Source organism: Rhododendron vialii, chromosome 1a (assembly GCF_030253575.1).
Source record: "Rhododendron vialii isolate Sample 1 chromosome 1a, ASM3025357v1".
Taxonomy (NCBI): domain Eukaryota; kingdom Viridiplantae; phylum Streptophyta; class Magnoliopsida; order Ericales; family Ericaceae; genus Rhododendron; species Rhododendron vialii.
This window is the reverse complement of record NC_080557.1, coordinates 42,860,732-42,883,955: the sequence shown is the minus strand read 5'-3', so window position 1 is coordinate 42,883,955 and position 23,224 is coordinate 42,860,732. Positions and strand designations below refer to the sequence as shown.

At 39.0% G+C, this 23,224-nt stretch overlaps 1 protein-coding gene across 1 annotated transcript; it reads right to left on the bottom strand.

Annotated features, from left to right (window-relative positions):
• Positions 1-154: 154 nt before the first annotated feature.
• LOC131316781 (protein DETOXIFICATION 27-like) lies at positions 155-10,740 on the bottom strand. The gene is made up of 8 exons (XM_058346232.1): positions 10,318-10,740; positions 4,527-5,068; positions 3,909-3,995; positions 3,675-3,731; positions 2,664-2,902; positions 2,404-2,522; positions 712-798; positions 155-409 (listed from the first exon to the last, which is right to left on the bottom strand). Exons 1-8 carry the CDS (start codon positions 10,627-10,629, stop codon positions 335-337), a joined length of 1,518 nt encoding a protein of 505 aa, XP_058202215.1. The 5' UTR covers positions 10,630-10,740; the 3' UTR covers positions 155-334.
• Positions 10,741-23,224: the final 12,484 nt, after the last annotated feature.

The window sequence follows — 23,224 nt, the reverse complement described above, 5'->3', positions numbered from 1 at the left end:
AAAAAAAAAAAATCCGAAACGGCGTCCTGTATAAGGTATCGGTGGAAGTTCACTGCTCTTTTAATCACATAATATTGCACCTTCAATTAAATTATATTGCTCTTTCAATCATATAATATTGCTCTCTGAATGTGTGTTATAATAGAGAGGGGTGTTTTTGTCTTCAACACCATGTATTGGGATTTATTCTTTTCCTTCCCATGTCTGGACAATTCCCAAAAAGTGTCTCATGAATTGGGAATAAATTGCTCCAACCCCCACTGAACAGCAATTCCCCCATAAAAATAGTACAAAATTGTTTTCAGGAGGACAATGTGGTAGTAGTTGTTAATTTTCACCCATTAATTAATTGATCATCATCTGGATTAGGACTCGACAAATGCTTCACCCGCAAAACAGCTTTTTGTGCCTGCAAATTCATACACGAAAGGGTACATAGTAAATCCACATCACTACGTATATGTGAGTTGATTTTCACATTTTTCATTTCATCTAGACGTCCTGTTTTCATGTAAATTTACTATGCTACTTTTCATGAGGAAAAAATCTGTGTTAATTAATGAAAGGGTACATAGTAAATCCACATCAAAGACAAAAAAAATGATGTGGATATATAAATGAGGAGAGTGCAAATCAAAATCGCTATCCTTCATTGATAGGCAACATCCTATAGTTGTCAAGAAGCTACCAAAAATTCGATAGATTTGTTACCTCTTTCTCCCAATCGCACAATATTGTTATGATGGCCAATATTGTTGTTTGCACAGCGGTCCCAAAAATCATACCACCCCAAATACCCTGTGTTAATTTAGCCAATGGCATAAAAGTCATTATGAATAATCACCGTACAGTCAATGGGCGCCCAATTTAAAACAATATTGGTGGTAATGCAACACACAAACTCTAGTACTCTCTATCAATCCTTGCTTTTAGTAAGGATTGATATCTGACCTCCCGCTTAAAAGTGTACAAGAGTGATCAACTGAGCTAATCATGGCTGGTTTCTAGTATTACTGTTGAATGATGAAACTTGCGACCATGACAAATAAATAAAAGAAATACTGTAAGCGTAGTTTTAGGAACTTTTGACAACATTTTAGCTAGGTGTCTCTAAATTAGTCCAGACATTTGAATTATCAAAAACCTTTAGACAACATTTTCCAATAATTTCACAAAAGTTGTTTCGACTTATTTTATTTAAAAAAATCGACACTGGCAAAAGAGGTTTTTCACTAGGATTGAAATCCATGAGAGTGAATATAAAATGGGTTGACAATCACTGCCTAGTGCAGTTGGTATGTCATCTCTCCCTTATGAGGGAGGTCCTGGGTTCGACTCCTGTTGGAGCAACACCCTTGGGGTCCCAAGCTATGGATAGCTTCTGGACTCCGTGCTAACTCTAACACCCCCCACTAACCCCCGCTGATGTATGACGATTGAAAAAAAAAAAAAGAATATAAAATGGGTTTCCAGTCTTTCCACACTTAAAAAATAAATAAATAAAAGATTTTTCTCATAGTGTGATGGTAGTCACTAGATGGTATAAACACCAACTAGTTTCTTGGTGTGAATTGCGGACGAGTCAGCGCCATTCTGCCAGGGTTCAACTTCCATTATCATCAGAAAAATATCGCGCATGTCATAAATTCTTCCCACAATTTGATACATCATAAATTTCTAACTGCAAGATATGTATCTTTTGATTTCAGTCACTCAAAATATTTTTATAGAGGAGAGTCAATCGTGGATACAATAGTAAAAGACAAGCAAATAAATGGTACTAGTTATACATGGCATTTTGCTTTCAGAAATATGTAATCAAGGACGGGTGAGGTTGGGCGATTATCCTACCAAAACAAAATTTCTTTTGAATTTTGATAGCCAAGTTTTGAAAAACTTTTGAACTGTGTATAATTTCGTCTACCCAATGTTTTTAAAAAATCCAACACCCCTTACCTAAGGTCCTTCTTAGGTCTCTTACCCAATTGCTAATGACTCATAATTGTACTTTACAATACATCCAACGAAATGCTAATTTAAGTTACGAAAAAGCTACGGCCACCGATGGTGGCGTTATCGATTCTCCACCAACGGCCACGGGAGGCCCAATCCAGATCTGGCACGAAAAATCTGAGTCATTCAATAAGTTTTAAAAAAAACCGAGTGAGAAGATTGCAGGATCCTGTAATCTGAATGAAAAATAGAAAGATTGAATCGAGCACCTATACATATTGGATTGAGCTGATTTTTCACAAGTCCACTCGGTTTTTTTATTTATTTATTACTGATCGGCTCGGATTCCCCGTGCAAAACCCTTTGCGTGGCCGTCGGTGGAGAATAGGTAATGCCAGTACCGTCAGTGTTGGTAGAGTTAAGAATCAAATTAAAACGGCCCCAACATACCTTAACACCAAAGTTAAAGACTCTCCCAAGAAGAAGTCCAACGGGGATTCCAATAAGGTAGTAGCAGCCTATATTTATATAAGCCACCCATGATTGCCAACCAGAACCCACGGCTACCCCTGTCAATTGAATATTTCACACTAGTTAATTACTTAAAAATTTCCTAGAAAATCAAACTTTTTTATTCTTTCATTTAAAAAAAAAGGTATAGACCGTAGAAAAAGTCGAATTTATATATTGTTCAGTAATTATTATTATACCAGATAAAACGGGTTGAACACTGTTGAAAAGGATGGTCAAGGCCAAGAGGTAAGAAAGCTTGCCAACTGCTTGGATGACATCGTGACTAGACGAGAAGATCATCGCAAGCTTGTGATTGAAGAGTATAATGAGGAGAGAGAAGAGTATGCCAATTGAGAGGGATTGCCCCACGGACACCTTTGTTGCAAATTTTGCTCCCTTTCCATTTCCTGCTCCTAGCTCGTTCGCAACTCTTACTCTGTTCACCACTTTATATATTGAGTGTAAAATTACACATGCATGTTCTAAAACATATTCTTAAAGAATGATTCTAACAAAATAAGCAGATTCACAAAATGATTTTTGCATTTGTGTGAAGGAAATTTATTTTTGCGCTTCACTTTTGTACGTAGGCAATCTACTTCGTACATGAAGTTACTAGTAATTTCACGGTTAAAGTGGAGACCCTACGTACAAAAGTGAAGCGCCAAAATCAACATCCTTGTGTGAAAGAAGATCTGGAAAGATCAACTGAAAGGGATAGTACTTTTGGGGTTAAGTGATCACACGAAAAAAGAGGGTTTTTTTTTTAAAATGAATGGGAAGTGTAAAATCATACCCCCAATTGTATATTCTATTAGTTTTCTCGATTGGTGAGCTTTTAATTTGAACAATAATAGACACTAACATGGTGCTACATGCTAATCTCAAGGGGTTAGCCTAGCAAGTGGTCAAGGTTTTAAGGTTTCGGGTTCAAAACCTCTCAAGTGCTATCAGTTCATATGGGTCAATCTATATAGAGCTTTGTTCCAGCTTTAATAGGATTTTCCTCGAGTGGGCGGTGGAATATTGGATCCCGAATTTAGTCGATGCGCATAAGCTGGTCTAAAAACAATATAAGTTATCAAAAAACATGGTGCTCCATGGGATAATAATAGCATTAGCAACGAAATGGAAGGAACAAAAGACAAAGGGTGAGATCAAAGATCAGCATTTGGTAAAAATAGATTAGATTAGATTAGATTTAATACCCGATTGCTGCGAAGAAAGAAATAGGAATCATCATTTCCCAGGCATTCACATTCATGCTGCCAAAAACGTTTTCATAGAGCAAATTAAATTAAATAGGAGTAAAACACTAGCTGGAGAATTTAATTAATATTGTCACGCAAGTAGTAATTAAATTCTGAATTTGAAGTAATGGAAATATTTTAAGTTAATCGATACTCACCAATAGATCGAGGAAGACGTATGAGATTACTTACCACACCAGTAGGGCATCCAAAGCTAATGTGGAGTTCTTTAAATTTCCAGTCATCAGGACTAATATTCTATAATACCAATTCTCCAAGCTGCAGAATAATTTCCAGATCAATAGCATGAGTCAATAATACAATCATTAAGTCTACCCCCACCACTCAACATTCACCACTCTCCGACCGCTCTCAATCTCACTGTCTAAACGTGTTTTGGACGGTTTGAATTTTAAAAAGAGAAAGTACCTAATCCAAATCCATTTTGTGGCTGCAGCTTTCCTAATTTTGAGCCCGAATCCTAGGTTTGGATTGTGACACAATACAGTGCCTTTGTGGGAGAGACTTGGCTAAATTATCCAAAAGCAAGGCATCATATGCTTTGGTTTTGTGGGTGCTTTTCATACTGGCATTAGTGATCAAAATGTTCACCTTTTAGAGCTCATCGAAAATATCAAGTAATGTTCATTAACAAGATTTTAGCATGACGTACTGATGATTACAGCAAACTCTAACTAATAAGTGAATTTTTTATCATCCATATAGTCCCTTTTAAGCATCTTTTCTTGTTTCCCCTGAGAGTTGTAATACTTAACAAAAACGTGCAGAGAAGGAGAGAGTGCATCATACCAAATCATGACACCAGAAGCCGCAGAGAGTTTGAAAAAGTCCCACAATCCGGAAAAGGCATTCACTGAAAACCCTGTCCAAGTCTCCGGACAACCGCCGCAGAGAACGTAGCCAAACATGCCCACCACCATAATCCACCACGAAACATCCAAGGCAACCGCAATCCCCACCACCCCGAACCGAAACTTGTACATAAACAGCCAACTAATAGCCACGTGAACCCCGAGGGTCCCCATCGAGACCCATGCGAAGACCCCGGGCTTCAGCTGGGCCTGCAAGAACTTGAAGGCTGGCAACACGAACGCGAAGCTCATGTGCTGTGGTATGGACCATACGGCCACGAGCCCACTTTGGACGGCCACGTCGTGGGGTTGGCCCAACAGCTTCAGAACCGGGGTTGTGAAAATGTAGACAGGCAATAAGAGGCAACAGCATAAGAGAAGCACAATGCATGATCGTTGCAGGTGTATTCCCAACATGTGGTAGCTCTTAGCCCCGAAAGCCTGCCCACATAATGTATCCAATGCACTTGACATCCCTGTCTGCATGACCAAACATAGTTTTAGAGAGAGAGAGAGAGAGAGAGTAAATGACACAAAAGATTTGTACAGACATAAAGTCTATTTTCTCAGGACTAAAAAATGGTTCAGTAGGCCTTGTTCAGTTGCACGAAGATGATGAAAAAAAATATTTAACTTTTCCATAATTTTGTGTATTTTTAGTTATCAAAAAAGTTGTTGGACAAACAGCTTCAACTCTCTCATTGACAGAGACACTTTCCTACAAAATCGATCCTAACAAAATGAAGAAATTTAAGTTTTCTTGTAAGATTTCTTGTCCATTTGACTTCTAATTAAATTGATTTTTCCTTTTTGCCCTTCTTTAGTGGAATAAAGTAACTTTTTTGAAAAGGTTAAGGATAAATGTGGAAAGTTGAATCATTTTAGGTGTAATTATTGTATTCTCTAAAAAAGTTGAATTTTCAAGATTAGACAAACAAATTGGGACAGAAGAAGAAATAACAAAAAGGGCTCTACCAAGGTTCTGAATACCGTATAGGACATGGTACCGGTACAGTACGTACCGATACCAGTGTCTTATCAGTTACTATTTCGAATTTATTACCGTACCGGTACCGGTGTCTTATCGGTTACCGTTTCGAATTTATCGCTAGTGGAATTATACTTCTACACTAAAATTTCATTTACATAATCCAACATTATTCTACCCAAGGAAAATTAGAGTGCAATAATTGTTTAAATTTCACAATTTTTAGCAATAAAAACATGTTTTTTAAAGGGAACATAAAATATGTGCAAACCCCGTAATAATGTAGAGATACTAGCACATGCCCGTGCCTGAAGGCACGGCTTCGAATCGATGGTCGAAAAATTATTCATTTTCATCCCTCTAACCACTTTAACACAAAAGCAAAAAAAACTCAACATAGCATATCCTTCTTCTCTCATTAATGTCGGTGTTCATGTTCATGTCTAAATGAAGAATATAATTTGAAGTTTTTATTTTTAATTTTGTTGTTTGTTTGAGTATTATAGAAAAGAGAATATGAGAGGGTTGGTGATATTGTCATATTGAGCAGAAATTAAGGAGGCAAAAATCACTCGCAAATGGAGTTCTTGACAACTACATACACATTGCTCGATTCAAAACATTTCCTAATTAGGAGCATAATTTAAGATAAGTGGACAACATTTGTAGTCTTTTAGAATCCTCTTCGATCCTATACTTGCAAATGCCAATTTGTATGGAGCGTCATTTTAACATTACCTTTTCAAAATTGCACACATTAATTTTCTCTTTTATTTGGATAATCAATTAGAATATCTTTTTCCATTTTGTAACAATTCAAAAAGGAAGGGGATATGTTTAGTTTTGTCCCATATCAAGAAAACGTGTAAAATTTAAAAGGAATGTAGAATGAAGAGTAGATATCCCTAGACCTGGGTAACAAGTCGTGTCGAGTCGTGTTCATATCGTGTCAGTCGGGTTCATGTCACAAATCACCCAACCCTAACCCAACCCATTTAGAATTCGTGTTTCTCGAGTCGTGTCATTTTCGTGTTTCGTGTCAGAAATGCTCAACCTTAACCCGTTAACTTCGTGTCCGGTTCGTGTCGTGTTATCGTGTCTGTTGCCTAACTCTATATAGAATTGCAGATATACCATATATTATGTATATATGTTCGTGAAAATGGGTGACACAGATTTGTAACCGTGTTGGTCGTGTCAATTTCATGTCTAGCGTGTTCAACTCGAACCCGACCCATTTAGAATTCGTGTTCTCGAGTCGTGTCATTTTCGTGTTTCGTGTCAGAAATGTTCAACCCTAACCCGCTAACTTTGTGTCCGGTTCGTGTTGTGTTATCGTGTCTCGTGTCTGTTGCCCAGCTCTAGATATCCCCTTCGTTTGGTTATGTATTGGATTCAAAAACCGTTGGTTATGTAAGGAGGGGGATAAATTTGGACCGTTGGTTATGTATTGAATTCAAAAACCATTGCTCCTTATTAGGTGTCCCAGATAGAAATTACCCATGTTCAGGCACGGCACAACACGTTTTTTAACACGACTAAAAGAATTATTGTGTGTAACGTGTATTCAAATTCTGAAAATGGTCCAACTTCAAAAGTTTGAAATCCGAGGAGTGCAATTGTGTCTGGACCTGGAACCCTCACCATTTGTGTCTCGATAATGTCTGCAATGGTCTTATGGTTCAAAATCAGAGGTTGAAATCAAGCAGAAGACAAACAATAAGAGGTTTCCTTTAATTCTTATCCCAAAATCTCGACAATAATTCCTTATGGAAGGTATAAACAAATGCAAAAAGGAAAGTATGAATAGAAGGCCGAAATCTTTAAATCTGTCAATTCATAACTCGTAACTCTTCAAATGCAAAATGGAAAGTAGACCATGTTTCGGATTATCCTAGACCACGTTTGTGGCATTATAGAAGGTATAAATCTGCATATAGAAGTTATAAACTCGTTTCCAAATATATCATTTGAATGTTCTCCGTGATTTCGGGAAATTAGAAGTGTGATAAATATTTGTACAATTATTTCCAAATAGGTCACTAGTTATACTGTCCGTAGATCTTAGCCATTGAAAAAATGTATACCAATCCTAGGCTCCAAAATTCCTCCCATATATAGAGGCAATAGACATTGAAAAATGAAAGATTTCCAATCTCAATACATATCTGTGTGGAAATTATTTGGGTAGACGATCTATGTCCAAAACTAAGTCTTCGCAAGCCCAACAAAACCCATGTCTTACGACTTGCGATAAAATCGGTTCGGAACTGGTCGGGTTTTTTCCCCACTTTTCGCACCAAACCGTTCAAGTCGGTTTTTGAAACTCATGCATCTGCACCGACTGTTCTGTGAAAGTGAAGGTTCAGTTCGGTGTGTGCTTGGAATGGTTTGGTTCGGTTAGCTCAATCGTTTTTCAAAAAACCAGTCGGATTCATAACAGACTAAGAAAAAAACTTCCTTTTCAAAGCAGAATTGGGGGTAGGGGAATGCATGCTCAAAATAGCCATGAATAACAATAGCTCAAACAACAACTACCCGGAATCAAACAAAATAAGTAGAAATAACCAACCCATAATGAAATTTTTTGGTAGAAATATAAGGTAGAGAAAATCAGAAAAAACACAGAACTTCTATATGATATGGGGATGGTTCAGATGGAGTATAAAGTGGATATATCTTGTGCCACGATTGCGAAGAAAACTGACATACCAAAACAAAGATTAAAAAAAAACCCTCCAATCAAAAAAAAAAAAAAAACATTAGTAGTACCTCGAATTTAAGATCGATGCAGAATTTCACTAAATATATTTTTGCTGATTTTCCCTACAAATTTTAGAAAGTAAGAAGAAGGTAGAAGAAAACAACAAAGACCCAAGGTTGTTTAAAACAAAACTATTATCTCACACTCATATTTTTCTCCCAATTTAATTTTGGCGAAAGAAACCCAATATGAGTAAAAATCATTCAAGGAAAAAATCGAACCTTGCATGAGAACTAAAAAAAATCCTTCGATGTTTGAATCCCTTGCATGAGAACTGAAAAAATCATTCAAGAAACTCTCAATTTTCGGCAAAAGAAACCTAATATGAGTAAAAATTAATCGTTCAAGAAAAAAATCAGACTTGCGTGAGAACTGAAAAAATCCTTCGCTGTTTGAATCTCTTGAATTCAAGAAATCAAACTTACTTCACTATCGAAAATGGTCTTTCAAAAGTTGGAAAACAAATGTATGCCTGTGACAAACTACCCGAAAAAACGGGGACCTTCTAAATAGAAAGTATAATCAAAATTTAAATCTTTGAAGTAGCAAAGATTAATCTTATTTCCAAATTTTCGATTTGGAACCAAGGTATTATAGAAGGTATAAGATGGTATGATTGCACTAATTGATCTTTATGATTAAAAAGAAAAAAAGAAACATTTGATCTTATTTGCACTATAAATGTCAACATATTTTTCAAATATATTATTTCAATCCTTCTGTGATTTCGGGTAATTAAAAAGACCATTTAATATTTGTACCATCCTTTTTAAATATATCATTAGCCATCTACCTGTAGACCTCAACCGTAGAAAAAATGTGTACCGATCGTAGGATCCAAAATATAGAAAGAATTTTAGGGATTCAAAAACCTCTCTGTCATATTATATAGATATCACGCTCATTATAATCGACCATCCTTTATTCAAGAAGATCACAGCCGTCCAAATTTTGCACGGTTGCCAGGCTCCCTTTGACTGTCTTTCTCCTCTCTTACTTTCCTCTTCTCTAGCATTAACTTCTCACAAAATGCACAGTGGAACATTGACCTCCATACACGGTGATGTTGGAAGTTTTCCAGCGACTACGATCTGAAGATGGAGACGAGACGAGGTCACCGGAGAGTACACGAGGTCGCCAGAGACTTGATGATGTTCGCCGGATACGCAGATCTCAAGGATTTGGGGCTACACCAGTGCGTACAAGTGTCGTTGAGGCTCAGTTTGGGAAGTAAAATAGCAGAGATTAGGCGGTGAAATTTGCCGGACGAAATCAGCGGTATTGTCATCTCGGCCAAGATTCTCCCGATCTGCCGGAATTGTTCGAGATCAGCCGAAAAGTTGGACGAAACGGAAATGGAGGTCAAAGGTACTGGATTTGTGCTAAAACGGGACGTACCGAGAAAGCTTTCTCTATTTCACTTATTTAATTTAAGATTCGAAAAAATGATCACGTACCCAATCTATTATGAATTGTAACAAAGAATTTTCCGTATTTTCCGCATTATTTGCGGATGTTCATCTTCTACTGGATAGAACGTGGCGAGATTTCCAAAAAGTTTCTATTCATAGACAAGGAGTTTGGCCTAAACCGGGAAAACCGGGTTGTGGGAGAGCAATACAAGCGTCGGTGCTGCTAGGCGAAGTGGTGGAATGTTGCACCCTATAGAAACTTTCTTTACTTTTTGCATTTCCTTAATTAAATTTTGTTTAATTGAGGGAAAAATTCTTTTAAAATCTCCGCCTTTTACGGTATCTACAACCCTGGGCTCTGCACTTGCCTCCAAGAAAAGATAAGGGAGAAAAAGCTAGCAACCCACTAACATATGGCTATCAAAGGGAGGGGGGAAACAACACTTAGCAACCTTCTTTATGCTGCCTAGCTAATTGGATCAAGTAGTCATGTATTGTGTGTGTATATATATGTGTGTTTCACGTACGCTAGCTAATGTTAATGAGTGTGTTAAATAAAAAATACCACGAGTCCGAAACAGAAGCCAAGAATAACGGTGTTGACGATGGAGATGGAAGCAAGCTCGACATCGCCAAGGTGGCCAGCAAAGGCTTGGGTGACGACGGCAAACGTTGCAGTGCAAATGCGGCTGAGGATGGTTGGACCAACTAGGTGCCACAGCTTCTTTGTTTCGACCCACAACCTCCTTTTCAGGCCAGTTTCTTCAGCACCACCACGATCACGGTCATGATCTTCTCTTCCGACTAGTTGGGATATCGCTAATCCTCCTACCAGCTCACTCTGTGCAGATTGTTCACTACTCATGGCCTCCTCCATTAATCACAAATGATCCGCAACCCACATAAATGCATTTATAAGCATCGAGAGAAATTAATGCCCATCCAAATAAGGCCACTTTAGACGCAAGATGTAAAGGTGGGTGTGTGGTTTTGTTTTGTAGTACTCGATCTGCATTTTGAATTGGGATTAATATTGACGTAATTCCAAATTAATCATCGATATGGACATGTATTGAAACAAGTCTTATTTTTAAAATATTTTTTGCCGTTAACATAACTATATACTATATATCGATGTTCGATAAAAGATAAATATTTTTTTAATGCTCTCTTAAACAAGCTCTACAATACACTACAAGAAATTACACCATTGTCAACTAAAATTCCCGACTAAAATAAATTTAGTCGCCCATTGTTGGACAGTCACCGACTAAAATTATTTAGTCGGGAAATAATAATGTTTACCGACCAAAAAATAAATTTAGTCGGCAAATATAAATTTTCCCCTAATTTGAAAAAACAATAAATGAAAAACATTTTCCGACTAAATAATTTAATAGGGAATAGTAATATTTGCCGACTAAAATTACATTTTGTCAGCGAATATCAATTTTTTTTTCTAATTTACAAAATCAACAAATGAAAAACATTTCCCGACTAAATAATTTAGTAGGGAATAGGTAATATTTGCCGACTAAAATTACATTTGGTCGGCGAATATCAACTTTTTTTTTCCCGTTTACACAAATTTCAAGAAAGGAAATATTTGTTCCGATGGACATTGATCACGATGCAACCTTTCCCGATCTAAACCGTTCATTTTTTTTTCCTTCTTTAATCATAAGAATTTTCGTAAATTTTTGGCTCAATCGGGTTAAGGAAAGCTGTCTATCAACACGCAAATTCTTAAATAAAAAGAATTTTGTTGTTAGATCAAGTGTCCATCCATAGGCGGTTAACTTCATTCTTGGTACGAATGATCTAATTTGTATTACGTCAAAAGAGATTATTTGGATTTTGCCAAAAAAAGACCTCAAGCAGGGCTTGGTTAGTGCACTATAACACTTAAACGTCTCCGAATACATTAAATATCTTCAATCTTAATTAATTGAAAAGTGGCACGGACTCTAAAAATGACTAAAAAATTAGAATTGAGAAAGTAATAATTAAGGACTGTGTGCAAAAAGAAAGGATTGAATCACTAAACTCAAACCAAACGTAGTCGCGTTTCTTGGGAAGGAGATAGTAGTTGGTGTTGGTGTTGTTGTTGTTGTACGGTGTGGTGTGGTTGCTGTGCTGATCAAGGTTCCGTTTCGTGGTCTTTGCTGTCTCTCGGCCGCCCTCGACATGGCAGCAGTGAGGGTCTTGATCGGCGTTTTTAGGCGGCTGAACTTAGAGCCGGGTGTAGATCTGTTATTTGCTCGTAGGTTTTGCTTTAATTTTTGTTTACTGTGTTTTTTTTTTTTGGTTGGTTTTCTTCCCCTGCATGGGACTTTCTCTCACTCCTTGTGTATGTTGTTTTGGTGGGTTTTCTACGTCATCTTGATGGCTTTTCGAGGTCAAAAACAAGTCTTGTCCTGAATGTTCAATTCGTTTGTGAGTTTAGGCCTCTTTTATAGTTGTTTTCCTCTCTCCTTGGAGGTGGCTACCCGTTCTGCCATTCGCGATATATGTTTTTCATATCAATGAAAGTATCTCTAAAGTTTGACCCAAAAAAAAAAATTTGGTAAGAAACCCAGCCCCATTATACATTTTAGAAAAAAATAAAAAAGACATCCTATCGAAGTCATCATGGGTTCCACTGAGTTAAATGCTAAGTCTTGGTCATTGGATGGTTCTGCCCATTGTCTTGGTCGATGTTGATGGTAAGCCTTTCATATTCCCATTGACGTAGGGCATGCTTGTCTTTGATCCAAAGACTACACACATCTTGGAATAGTCTTTTTTGTCTTTCTCATTTTTGTCCTCCTAGCTTAATGTAAGTGTACAAGATCACTCTACCCATCTATTTTGGTCCCCATTTATTTACTGTTTTTTGTCCCACGTATACCAGGTAATCACTGGGACTAAACTAGTCATGCATCGTTTTCAAAATATATCTAGTCTTTGGGACCAATTAATTATAAAGCAGAAATACATTTTATAAGTGTATATCTATTTTATAATCAACCTCTTAATTTAGTTATTCTTTGGATTTGTAAATGAAAAGTATCTAACATGTGAATCTAACTTTTGGCCCCAGAAAACAAAATTTCTTGCTCCACCCCAAGGTGAAAGGTGCAACGAATCTAATCTAATAGGTGATAAGCACCCGATATTGCCTATGAGGGTGCGCTAAGTCTCTAGTTTAATTTGATTTCATTGTTAATTTAGTTATTTTTATCTGCTTTTGCACGTAATGTATGTTTTTAGTATTTTCAGGTAAATCATGTAAATAAGGCATGTTTTGACGTCATATATGACCCGAGTGCGTCCAAGTACCCGAGGAACCAATGAAGACCCAGTCGGCCCTTGAAAATTTGTCTAAGTATAGAAAAATGACTTTTCAAAAAAGTATTGATTTCTAAGATAAAAAATGGTTGTAATTGATCCTTGGATTTTTCTAAGAGTAACTTCAAATTTGCAAGGTTTTATTCGAAGAGCAAGGTCATGTTTTGAGCCATTTCTTCTATAGCAAAGTGTGCTATTTTCTGTTTTACACTAAAAGCTTGGGATCAATATTTTGATTGGATTGAAATCTCAAAATTCTGGTAATGCTATTGTTTCCAAATGGGGGGTACTTCCTTATTTTCATTATATAATTTGAAGTAAAGAAAAGGTAAAAGAAATGTTTAAAATGTAATCTTTATTTAAGTATATAGGGAATGAAAATAAGATGCTGTGAAAATTGTTGGATACTGTGTAAGCTGCTGGGAGCTATGAAGCTGAAGTTGGAGCTAAAGGCTTCGGTACCGATACCAAGGAAAAAGATGTATCGGTACCGAGGAGCTTAGAGGCAACAGTTAATGAGCTCGGTATCGGTACCACATTTTCTTAGGTATCAGTACCGAGGGCCTTCGGAGCAAAATCTTTAGAGCATCTTTGGGATATTCTGTGCGCAAAACAAAGGCGGTATAAATACCCCGTTATGTTACCTTTGCACGATTTGGCCAGAAATGTACCCATTTTTAGATTTAGAATAGATTTACTTGCTTTTTGAATTGTTCTTCATTTTTCAGCTTTGAATCTTTAATTTTCTACCTTAAGTAATTTAGTTTTTTTTTATTTTTGCTTTCATTAAAGTTGTAGCTTATCTTCCAATCTATCATATTATCTAGTTTATTTCAAGTGTTACTTTTCAATGTGTTAAGTTGATTTTTGCTTGCTTTTATCTCTCTAGATATGAGTGAGTAGTTTTTCAAGATTAGATCATGGAGTGATTAACACCTCATGGCTTGAGTTAAATTTATTTTTCTCATCATAAAGTTTAAATCTTTGGTTTGAAAATCGATGTGTAGTTCAGGTTTGTTTGTCAAATAGCACGAGGTGTTAACCTTCTTGATCATGTGTAGGCAAGGTCGTTGACTACTTGCCACACATGATGCTTAGAGCTTTATCGCACAAGGCATTTGCTAAATGAATTCTAAAGCTAGCTTGGTAATTGAACCATTTGTCTTTCGAATTAAGAACCTTAATTGAGTATCTTAAACCGCGTAATTGGGTGAGAAATGTAATTTGACTTGAGTCGTGAGTGTTAGAATCTCCTACACCTAGCCTGTCTTTTTCCTAGTTTATTCGCTTTTAATTTAGCCTTTTTATTTCCACCGCAAAGTAAAACAAAGTTGATTGTCTAAAAGCCAAAAACCTTGCTTACATCTACAAATCCAACCAAACCGTATTAATTTTTCCCTTGGGTACGATCCCGGTCTTCCGGATTATTATACTTCAAATGACGTGTTTACCCTATGCTTGGGGTGATCATATTATGATATATTGACGAACGAAGCATTTTTGGTGCCGTTGCCCGGGATTATCTTATTATGGCTTTCTTGGAGGTTTGACAAACCGCTGTAAGTATCCTGCTTTCGTCTAGTAGTTTAATAGTTTATGTGTTGGTAGCTCATATTTAGCTTGGTGGATACCTCTAACCGGTCTTCATACCATAACCTGAGGTGTAATGAAACCAAGTTAAATATTGAATTTGTTCTTAGTTAGTGTAGTTAGCTTTATTTGATTGCATTGATTAGCCGAGATAGTGGCATAACTTGCTGTTGAGATGAGGTGGCGGTTTAGCCCCTCTAGTCTGGATTAATTAATTAGTTGTTGTTTTGTGTCACAACCCGAATCCTCAAGCACCACGATATTAAAAAGACCACAATCTGTCTTTTATTCCAGAAACTTTACAATTTACAACTATTTCTAAAGTAAATAAATAACAACCCACTCTCGGAGCAACTCAGACAAGCTCGCGTCACCGGCACCTGGCCCGCTAACCAACCTACAAGCTGGAGTCCAAAGGACCCCAAGAGTGTGTGAGACATAATAACATGTACAATATCAATACTAAAATAAACTGCACCACATCAGCCACCACGTAAAACACCAACCACGCATATAACACGTTCCACATAAATGGAATCACATATCCGGTTCTCCTTAGTATATAACGGGTGACGTACCACCTCACTAGCCTCACCACAGCCCATTGGCTAACTTGTCTTTTGGCATAGCTTATTAGCCTAGTCACCCCGCCACATACCAAACAGTTCCACGACATACAGTCACCGCACATAACACAACCAACAAGAACCCAACATTAATATTATATAAGAAATATGTATCTCATACTCATCCTCAAATCGCCTAGTCATCAGATATAGTTCCACATTATATTCCTCTTCCAAGAACAACGTACTCTTCAAAGAATATCGTACAAGATCTCATCACCATCAAAATTGAACCCACTGTCCATAACTTTGCTCTATGAATGACTACTGTTTTTTTTAGTTTTCCTACAACCGTAATGATTCAAGCCTTCAGGTTCACTTATATAGTAACTGATGCTTAGTCATCAATTCAAATCACCAAGTTCACCTTATGAGCTCCACCTCCAGCTTAATTCCCAAGTTCAGCACATGCCCACACAAAATGCTCTACACATTGCACAAGGCACCGAATGCCCTTTTTCTTTTGTTTTGTTCTCTATATTTTCTAAATACACAACAAAAATAAAGTTACTGGGTCACTTAAACAAAACATATTTCACTAATTAAAAGTCATAAAGTTACTGGGTCACTTAAACAAAACATATTTCACTAATTAAAAGTCATTCTTTTAATAAACGGGGTATTACATTTTGTGTATGCTTGTTTACTCAGAATAACAAGGGGGGCTATGGCCTACTTTGCAAGGTGCTATGGAGGGTATGCACAGCAACTTGATTGTTCATTGTTACTTCCTATATTTTATGGCTTGTCCTCAGAAAATCCATTTTCGCATGTTGATGATCTTGAGAAAAATTTTGCTAGCGATGAAGGGCTATTTTACAAATATTCCCAGCGTCTTTGCGTGATAATGCTCAAGATTGGTTTTATTCTTTGAGTCCAGGATCGACATGGCAAGAGATTACAGAACAATTTTTCAAAACTTTCACTCCCTCATATGAGACTCATATGCTTTTACAAGAACTATCCCATTTATATCAACAAGATAATGAGTCTTTTTCGCAATATTGGGAGCAATTTAAATGTTTCGTATTCTCTTGATCGAGTTTTAATTGTGAGCTTGGCAATTTTTTGGCTATCTGCTATTAACCTGTGAACCCATCTCTCTTTTACCTCTCGAGCTCCAATAATGTCGACACCATTGGAAGCATTCAAGAAACGATGGAGGTAGCTGTCGCAGAGTGTGGAGGCGGAAAGAATTGGTAAAAGAAAACAAAAGCCCTAATTGTGCTGAGTCTTTATTGTGTTGTTTCTGAATTGTGAAATGTTGTATTTTGGTGCAGAGGGTAGAGGGGAAAGCTGCGAAGCTACCGCGCTTGAGCTTCTCTGTCAGGTCACAGGTAACAAATCTTCAACTCTCATCTGACTTTTTCTTTTTTTTTTCTTTTTCTACAATTGTTATTTTGCTTAGTCTTTATTTTGTTGTTTCTGAATTGTGAATGTTGTATCTCATCAAACTGTTCTCATTGTTTTACATCACCGATTAGTTGGTTGGATGAAGAAAGAATCTAGGTGAATTATTCATTATATGTGGGTTTTCAGTTTTGAATATTTCTAAATCGCCGATCGTCGTCGTCAAAAATAGTCGTCCTTGTTGGGTAAGTTCTTTGGGTAAGTTCTTCATCTGGGTGGGTTTGAGTGAAAAAGTTGGGATTTTGATTCATGCCCATTTGATTGTTGATGGGTATGGGCCGGAGTAGTTTGTTGGGTCTGCTCTGGTCGACATGTATTTTAAACTTTCGAATGTTGGGTATGCACGTAAGCAGTGGCGGACCTATGAATTCGACATAGTGGGGAACCAATTTTTTCTATGTAACGCCGTAATATATGAGTTACAGATAAGCATATTCACTCCCAAATAATTTTAATTAGCATTCATGATAATGTAATAATTTTAAAGTATATATGTATTTTAATAACAAGCTACTTGGGCAAACTTGCGCACTTCGACTATATGCGTTAAAACAAAATTATCACATGTTCATCATCTATTTTCCTATTATTAACTTTACAAGTACAAGTTTTGGGGACCAAAAATATACAAATACAATGTGCAGATTCATATTGAGTACTACACAAATGATTGGAGACGTTGGGGAGTGGGGGAAACCTTAACTGTGAAAGAGCTCTAGTGGATTTTGAAAAAAACCAAAAAAAATTAGTCTGTCACTTACCACTGTACCAAACTTTTACATCTTACACATGATAGAATATATAATATATATACATAGAAAATCGGGAATTTTTTTTTAAAAAGGGCGTGGGGGCATGTGACCCCACGTGCGCCAAAGTGGGTCCGCCCCTGGCCGCGTAAGGTGTTCAATGGAATTCTTGAACCGGACACAGTTTTGTGGAATACAGTGATCAGGAATTGTTTCTTTGAAGAGTCGTTGAGGATTTTTTAAGGATGTGGTGGCCTCGGTTACCGGTTCGGTAATCTGGCCAAGTGGTGTGAACCAACGATCGAAGAAGGACGAGTCCGCAGCTTGGTACAAGATGCCCTCAGTAATCTGTTCGGTTCAGTGTTCGGTATTGGCCTTCTGTCGCTTCGGAGCTATCAACAGCATTGTATCTGTTCCGGCATTTCCAAAGTCATTTAGCAGGAGCATTTATGCCAGATGGGTCCCATGAGGATCATGCAGCAGGCGTAATCATTGGGATTAGGTCTGGTCATGTGCTCCGTAACCGCTTCATTCATTTCGTCATATATGATGTCACTCGAGGCGGTGACCTATGCGTGCTCTCCACGTGCTAGCTTGGAGGCCAAGTAAACCTAGGTTTATAAATACCAAGGGATACTCACCTGGAAGAGGTATTCCATTTAACCCTAACCCTAGACCTACATTCTTCCCCTGAGATCTAACTTGATCGTCCGAGGGTCACTGGGCTATCTCAGCCCTAGTGACTTGTTGCAAGTCTAGCAACCGGAACGCAGAGGCGCGGAGGAAGGATCCAAACCTGAACCACAGTCAAGGTTCCGTCAAATTGAACCCCTACAATTGGCGATTCTACTGGGGATCTAGCCGTTTTTCTCAGTCGATCATTTCCTCCTTTTTTTGAGAGCTCCGTTCAAGCTTCCGAGCCAGCCATGGTGGAAGTCGAAGATCCACATCCCAGTGAAACCACCCTCGGGCTCGGCCCTTTCGGAGACCATAACTTGGCCTCCAGTAAAGCCAACGCCCTGGGAAAATCCCACATATCTATCGAAGTCGGAGCCAGAACCTCGACGCAGGACGCAAGGGCCGCCACCGAACTCCACACCTACATCTGTAGGGAGGTATTCCCGAACAGATAGAATTAGAAGCATGGTACGAGGGACCATGGTATAGATATAATAGGAGTAGTAACATGCGAAGTCACTGCTCAAGTAGCCTATTCGGCAAAAAGAGGGGCCGAACAGAGGGAAAGCTCCTGAGAAGACATCAGCCCAAGTAATTAATAAAGGACCAGTTACATATGAAATGACTTATGAAATGACTGGTCCAGGCGGTTTGTTCGGCATTGAGATAGCCGAACAAGGAAAGAGCTCCAATCAAGTGCTAAAGCAGATGGAACACTCTGGAAGGGCCCAGAAGCAGTGTTATTCCGTTAAGGAATGGGATCCCGAGAATATAGGATCTAGAAAAGATACCCAACGGGAGTGGGATATTTGGCCAGCTATGGAAAATAGTCCTAAATGGACTGAGGTAATGAACTGATAAGGGAACGATAATCCAAGATATTTTGGTTTCCTATACGAGGTAGGAAATCTAGGGCAACACAGATACTTGGGCAGCAAGCATCCATGAATCTATAAATATGAGGTAAACCTAGAGATAAAAGGTACACAATACGTTGCAATACGATTATTCACCTACTGATAATTAGGGTCTTTCAGCCAGTACGAAATACTAACTTTGGCATCAGAGGGCCTTTGCCACGAGAGGCAGAGGTGCGCTCACCCCTTGTCTGTTTTGCAGATTAGGGTTCCGACAACGAACTAGGGTTCCGGTGAGAACGGCACGTGAAATCGTTACAATCAAGTGACGTTCTAAGCGCCAATTGTTTTCATCCCCCTACAATTGGCGCCGTCTGTGCGAAGCGAAAGAGTTCCCTTTGAAAAATGACCATGGTGGAAATAGATCCAGCAACACCACACGATCCAAAAAATCTGCTTGATGGAGGTGGAGATAAATCTCCGCCCGGGGCTCCAAAAAAGCCTGAAGGCAGACACAGGAGGACCACGAGTAAAGGCGCCCTTACTGTTCATGACAACTCTAAGAACAGAGACAGAGGGACAGCTTCAAGATCCACGAGAAGGAGTAAATCCCACCAAAGGGATGAATCGGTTGCACACTCAAAAAGTGTGCACTACAGCGAAGATGTCCTCGATAAAAAGAGGCAAAAATCAAGGAGTATGCTCGTTTGATCAAAAAATGAGAGCACGAGATCTGGGAGCTAGAAAGGATCCGGGAACACCCGGAGGACTCTGGACTTTCACGAAAAAATTCCAAGGGCAACGGGTATGCTATGGTGAAATACAGAAAAGCTCTTTCACGAGGAAGATTGAGCAGAAGCAGAAGTCCCACCCTAAGGCGACACAAAGCTTCTCCACGAAAAGAGAGGAGCAGGAGTAAGTGCCGAACACTAGAACGATGAAGGGCTTCTTCAAGAAGGAAGAGAAGCAGGGGCTGAAGTTCTACCCCTGAGGAGGAAGGGACTAGGAAACATCATAGGGACAGGTACGAGAGACCTAATTCCGATTGGGAAAGGACTAGACCCAACAAAACGAAGGGACTTGAAGATGAAACCATGACTGCACGAGAAGCAGCACGAAAAGTGCTCGAAAATATTGCATCCTCCCCTTTTGCAAGAAGGTTACAGAAGGCTAGGTTGCCGAGCAGAGTGAAACACGGAACGTTCATCCTCTACGAAACAGATGCTAATCCCGTGGCACACATACAGCACTACCAGCAAACAATGTTTATGCATGAAGGAGACGATGCAATTATGTGCAAAATGTTCCCATCAAGTTTAGGGAATGTAGCTTTGTCTTGGTTCCATAAGTTGGGTCCACAGTCTAGCCGAACATGGGTGCAGTTAGCCGAAGAATTCACTGCACGATTCTTAACAAGTAGGAGAGCTCCAAAGACTTTTGAGAGCCTCTCCTTTATGAAATAAGGCGAGGATGAGCCGATCAGGAGCTATGCAAAGAAATACTGGGAGACTTTCAATGAGATTGAAGGTTGCAGTGAGGAATACGCGATAGCCACGTTCAAGACCGGGTTGCCTGTTCGGGGAGAACTGCGTAAGTTCTTGAACATGAGTCCAATGGGAACACTAACAAAGTTAATGGAACGGATAGAGCAGCATGCCAGTAATGAGGATGACATACTCCAGGAAGATGGCAAGGTAGTTGCCGAGCAAGTCAAAGGCCCTGCAAAGAAAGCAGATAAGCTAGAGCCCAAAACCTATCGAGAGAGGAAAGACTATGGGCAGGCTAAGAGAGAGCCGCACAAACAAGCACCTGATCCCAAATTTTTCTTTTCCATTACCACAGTTTGGAAGGAGCCCATCTATAGGATTCTTTATCGAATAAAGAATCAGCCTTACTTCAAATGGCCCCCTAATCTAGGTGGAGATAAAAATACGAAACGTGCTACGAATCAGCACTGCAGCTACCACAAGGACTGGAGCCACATGACTGAAGATTGTAAGATATTTAAAAAACACCTCAATGATTTGGTCTCACGGGGCTATCTCAAAGAATTTATCCAAGAAGATCCCAAGGATAAAGAAAAGGCAATGGAATTGGATTACGAGCAAAATCCAAGGGGCATAATACATATGATACATGGATTGGCCGAGCTTTATACGAAGAATGAGGTAAGATTACTCCAGAGACAGATCAAACACGACCAACATGTGATGCGGTTGGGAAAGAAAAGAGGGCGTGACGAAGAAACATGCAACGATGGCATAATTTTCACGGATGAGGATCTGGGAGGAGTCCAGGTACCTCACAATGATGCTTTAGTCATAACCCTATGAGTTAGGGAATATGACATGGAAAGAATCTTGGTAGATTCAGGGAGTTGCACCGAAGTGCTATATTATGACGCATTCAAGAAGTTGGGGCTGACACAAACAGATTTGGTACAGTCAGTAACCTCCTTGGTCGGATTTGGGGCAGGAGCAGTTTAACCATTAAGAAAGGTAACTCAACCTGTTCGGGCTGGGACAGTGGTACTACAAACTGACTTCCTGGTGGTGGATGTGTCATCCTCCTGTAACATGATTATAGGGAGAACATGGTTACACAAGATGAGGGCAGTCTCTTCCACCTATCATCAGATGGTAAAATTCCCAAGATCTAATGGGATTGAAAAGATCAAGGGTAACCAGAAGGTGGCTCAACAGTGCTTGGTGTCCACCATGTCCATACAGTGGAAGTCTAGGATCAACCGACTATCGAGAACGTCGGAAAAGACCCAGTAGAAAGAGTAATCGAGGGCTTAAAAAAATACAGATCAACGAAACTGATCCTGATAGGTATTTTTTAATTGGGGAATCACTGCCAGCAGAGGAAGAGGCTGAATTGGTGAGTTTCCTAAAACAATATGTTGATGTATTTGCCTAAATACCAAAGGAAATGCCCGGGGTGGACGCAGATGTCATCTGCCATCACCTAAACGTTGATCCACAGTATAAACCAGTCATTCAAAGGAAGAGAAGGGCAGCCGTGCAGCACGTAGATGCTGTCATCGAAGAGGTAGATCGTTTATTGGAAGCCAAAGCAATACGAGAGGTTTATTATCCAGAGTGGCTATCCAACACTGTAGTGGTGAAAAAGAAGAACAGAAAATGGCGTGTCTGTGTAGATTTCACAGACTTAAACAAAGCGTGCCCGAAAGATAGCTTTCCTCTTCCCAGAATTGACCAGTTAGTAGATACCACTACTGGATATGAGCGGATGAGCTTTCTCGACGCATATCGAGGATATCACCAAATTGCTATGTTTGGGCCTGATCAGGACAAAACCTTTTTCATTACACCACGAGGGTTGTACTATTATAGTGTTATGCCTTTTGGACTAAGGAATGCAGGGGCAACATACCAAAGACTGGCAACCATCATGTTCAAAAAACTCCTTGGCAAGACCATGGAGGTTTACATTGATGATATGGTGGTGAAAAGTAAGATTAGTCAAGGACACATAACAGATTTAAAGGAGGTCTTTAAAATCCTGAAGAAGTACAAACTAAAACTCAACGCCTCGAAATGTGCGTTTGGTGTAAGATCTGAAAGTTCTTGGGCCATCTTGTAACCATAAGAGGGATTGAGGCAAACCCTAATCAAATAATGGCCCTACAGAGTCTGCAGAGTCCTAAGACAACGAAGGAAGTCCAAAGGCTAACTGGGATGGCAGCGACCCTTAATAGATTCATTAGCCGGTCAAGTGACAAATACAGACCCTCCTTCCAATTGTTAAAGAAAAGGGAAGGATTTGAATGGGGAGCAGAGTGCGAACAGGCCTTCCAGGACCTGAAGAGGTAGTTGGCTAAAGCCCCACTCTTGTCAACTCCGGAGCCAGGTGAGTCTCTAATTTTGTATCTAGTTGTTTCTGAACATGCTGTAAGTGCAGTATTATTAAGGGATAGGGGATCCGAACAAATCCCTATCTATTACGTGAGCAAAATGTTGCTAGACGCAGAAACGAGATATCTGCCCCTCAAGAAATTGGTCATGGTGTTCAGGACAGCAACTAGAAAATTGCCAGATTATTTCCAGAGCCATAGAGTTGTAGTGTATACTGAGTTCTCGTTGAAATCGCTGCTATGAAAAGCAGACTTCTCGGGAAGAATTTTAACTTGGTCCGTAGAGTTAAGCCAATATGACATTGATTTTCAGCCGCGCACGGCAATCAAAGGCCAAGTGTTGGCAGACTTC

What these genes read in the sequence shown, in the direction of transcription:
- LOC131316781 (XM_058346232.1), bottom strand. Translation starts at nt 10,629, where the DNA reads ATGGAGGAGGCCATGAGTAGTGAACAATCTGCACAGAGTGAGCTGGTA. An exon ending in GCTTCTGTTTCGGACTCGTG is followed by an intron (nt 5,069 to 10,317) that starts GTATTTTTTATT and finishes TTGGTCATGCAG; the next exon opens with ACAGGGATGTCAAGTGCATT. An exon ending in TGTGCGATTGGGAGAAAGAG is followed by an intron (nt 410 to 711) that starts GTAACAAATCTA and finishes ATGAATTTGCAG; the next exon opens with GCACAAAAAGCTGTTTTGCG.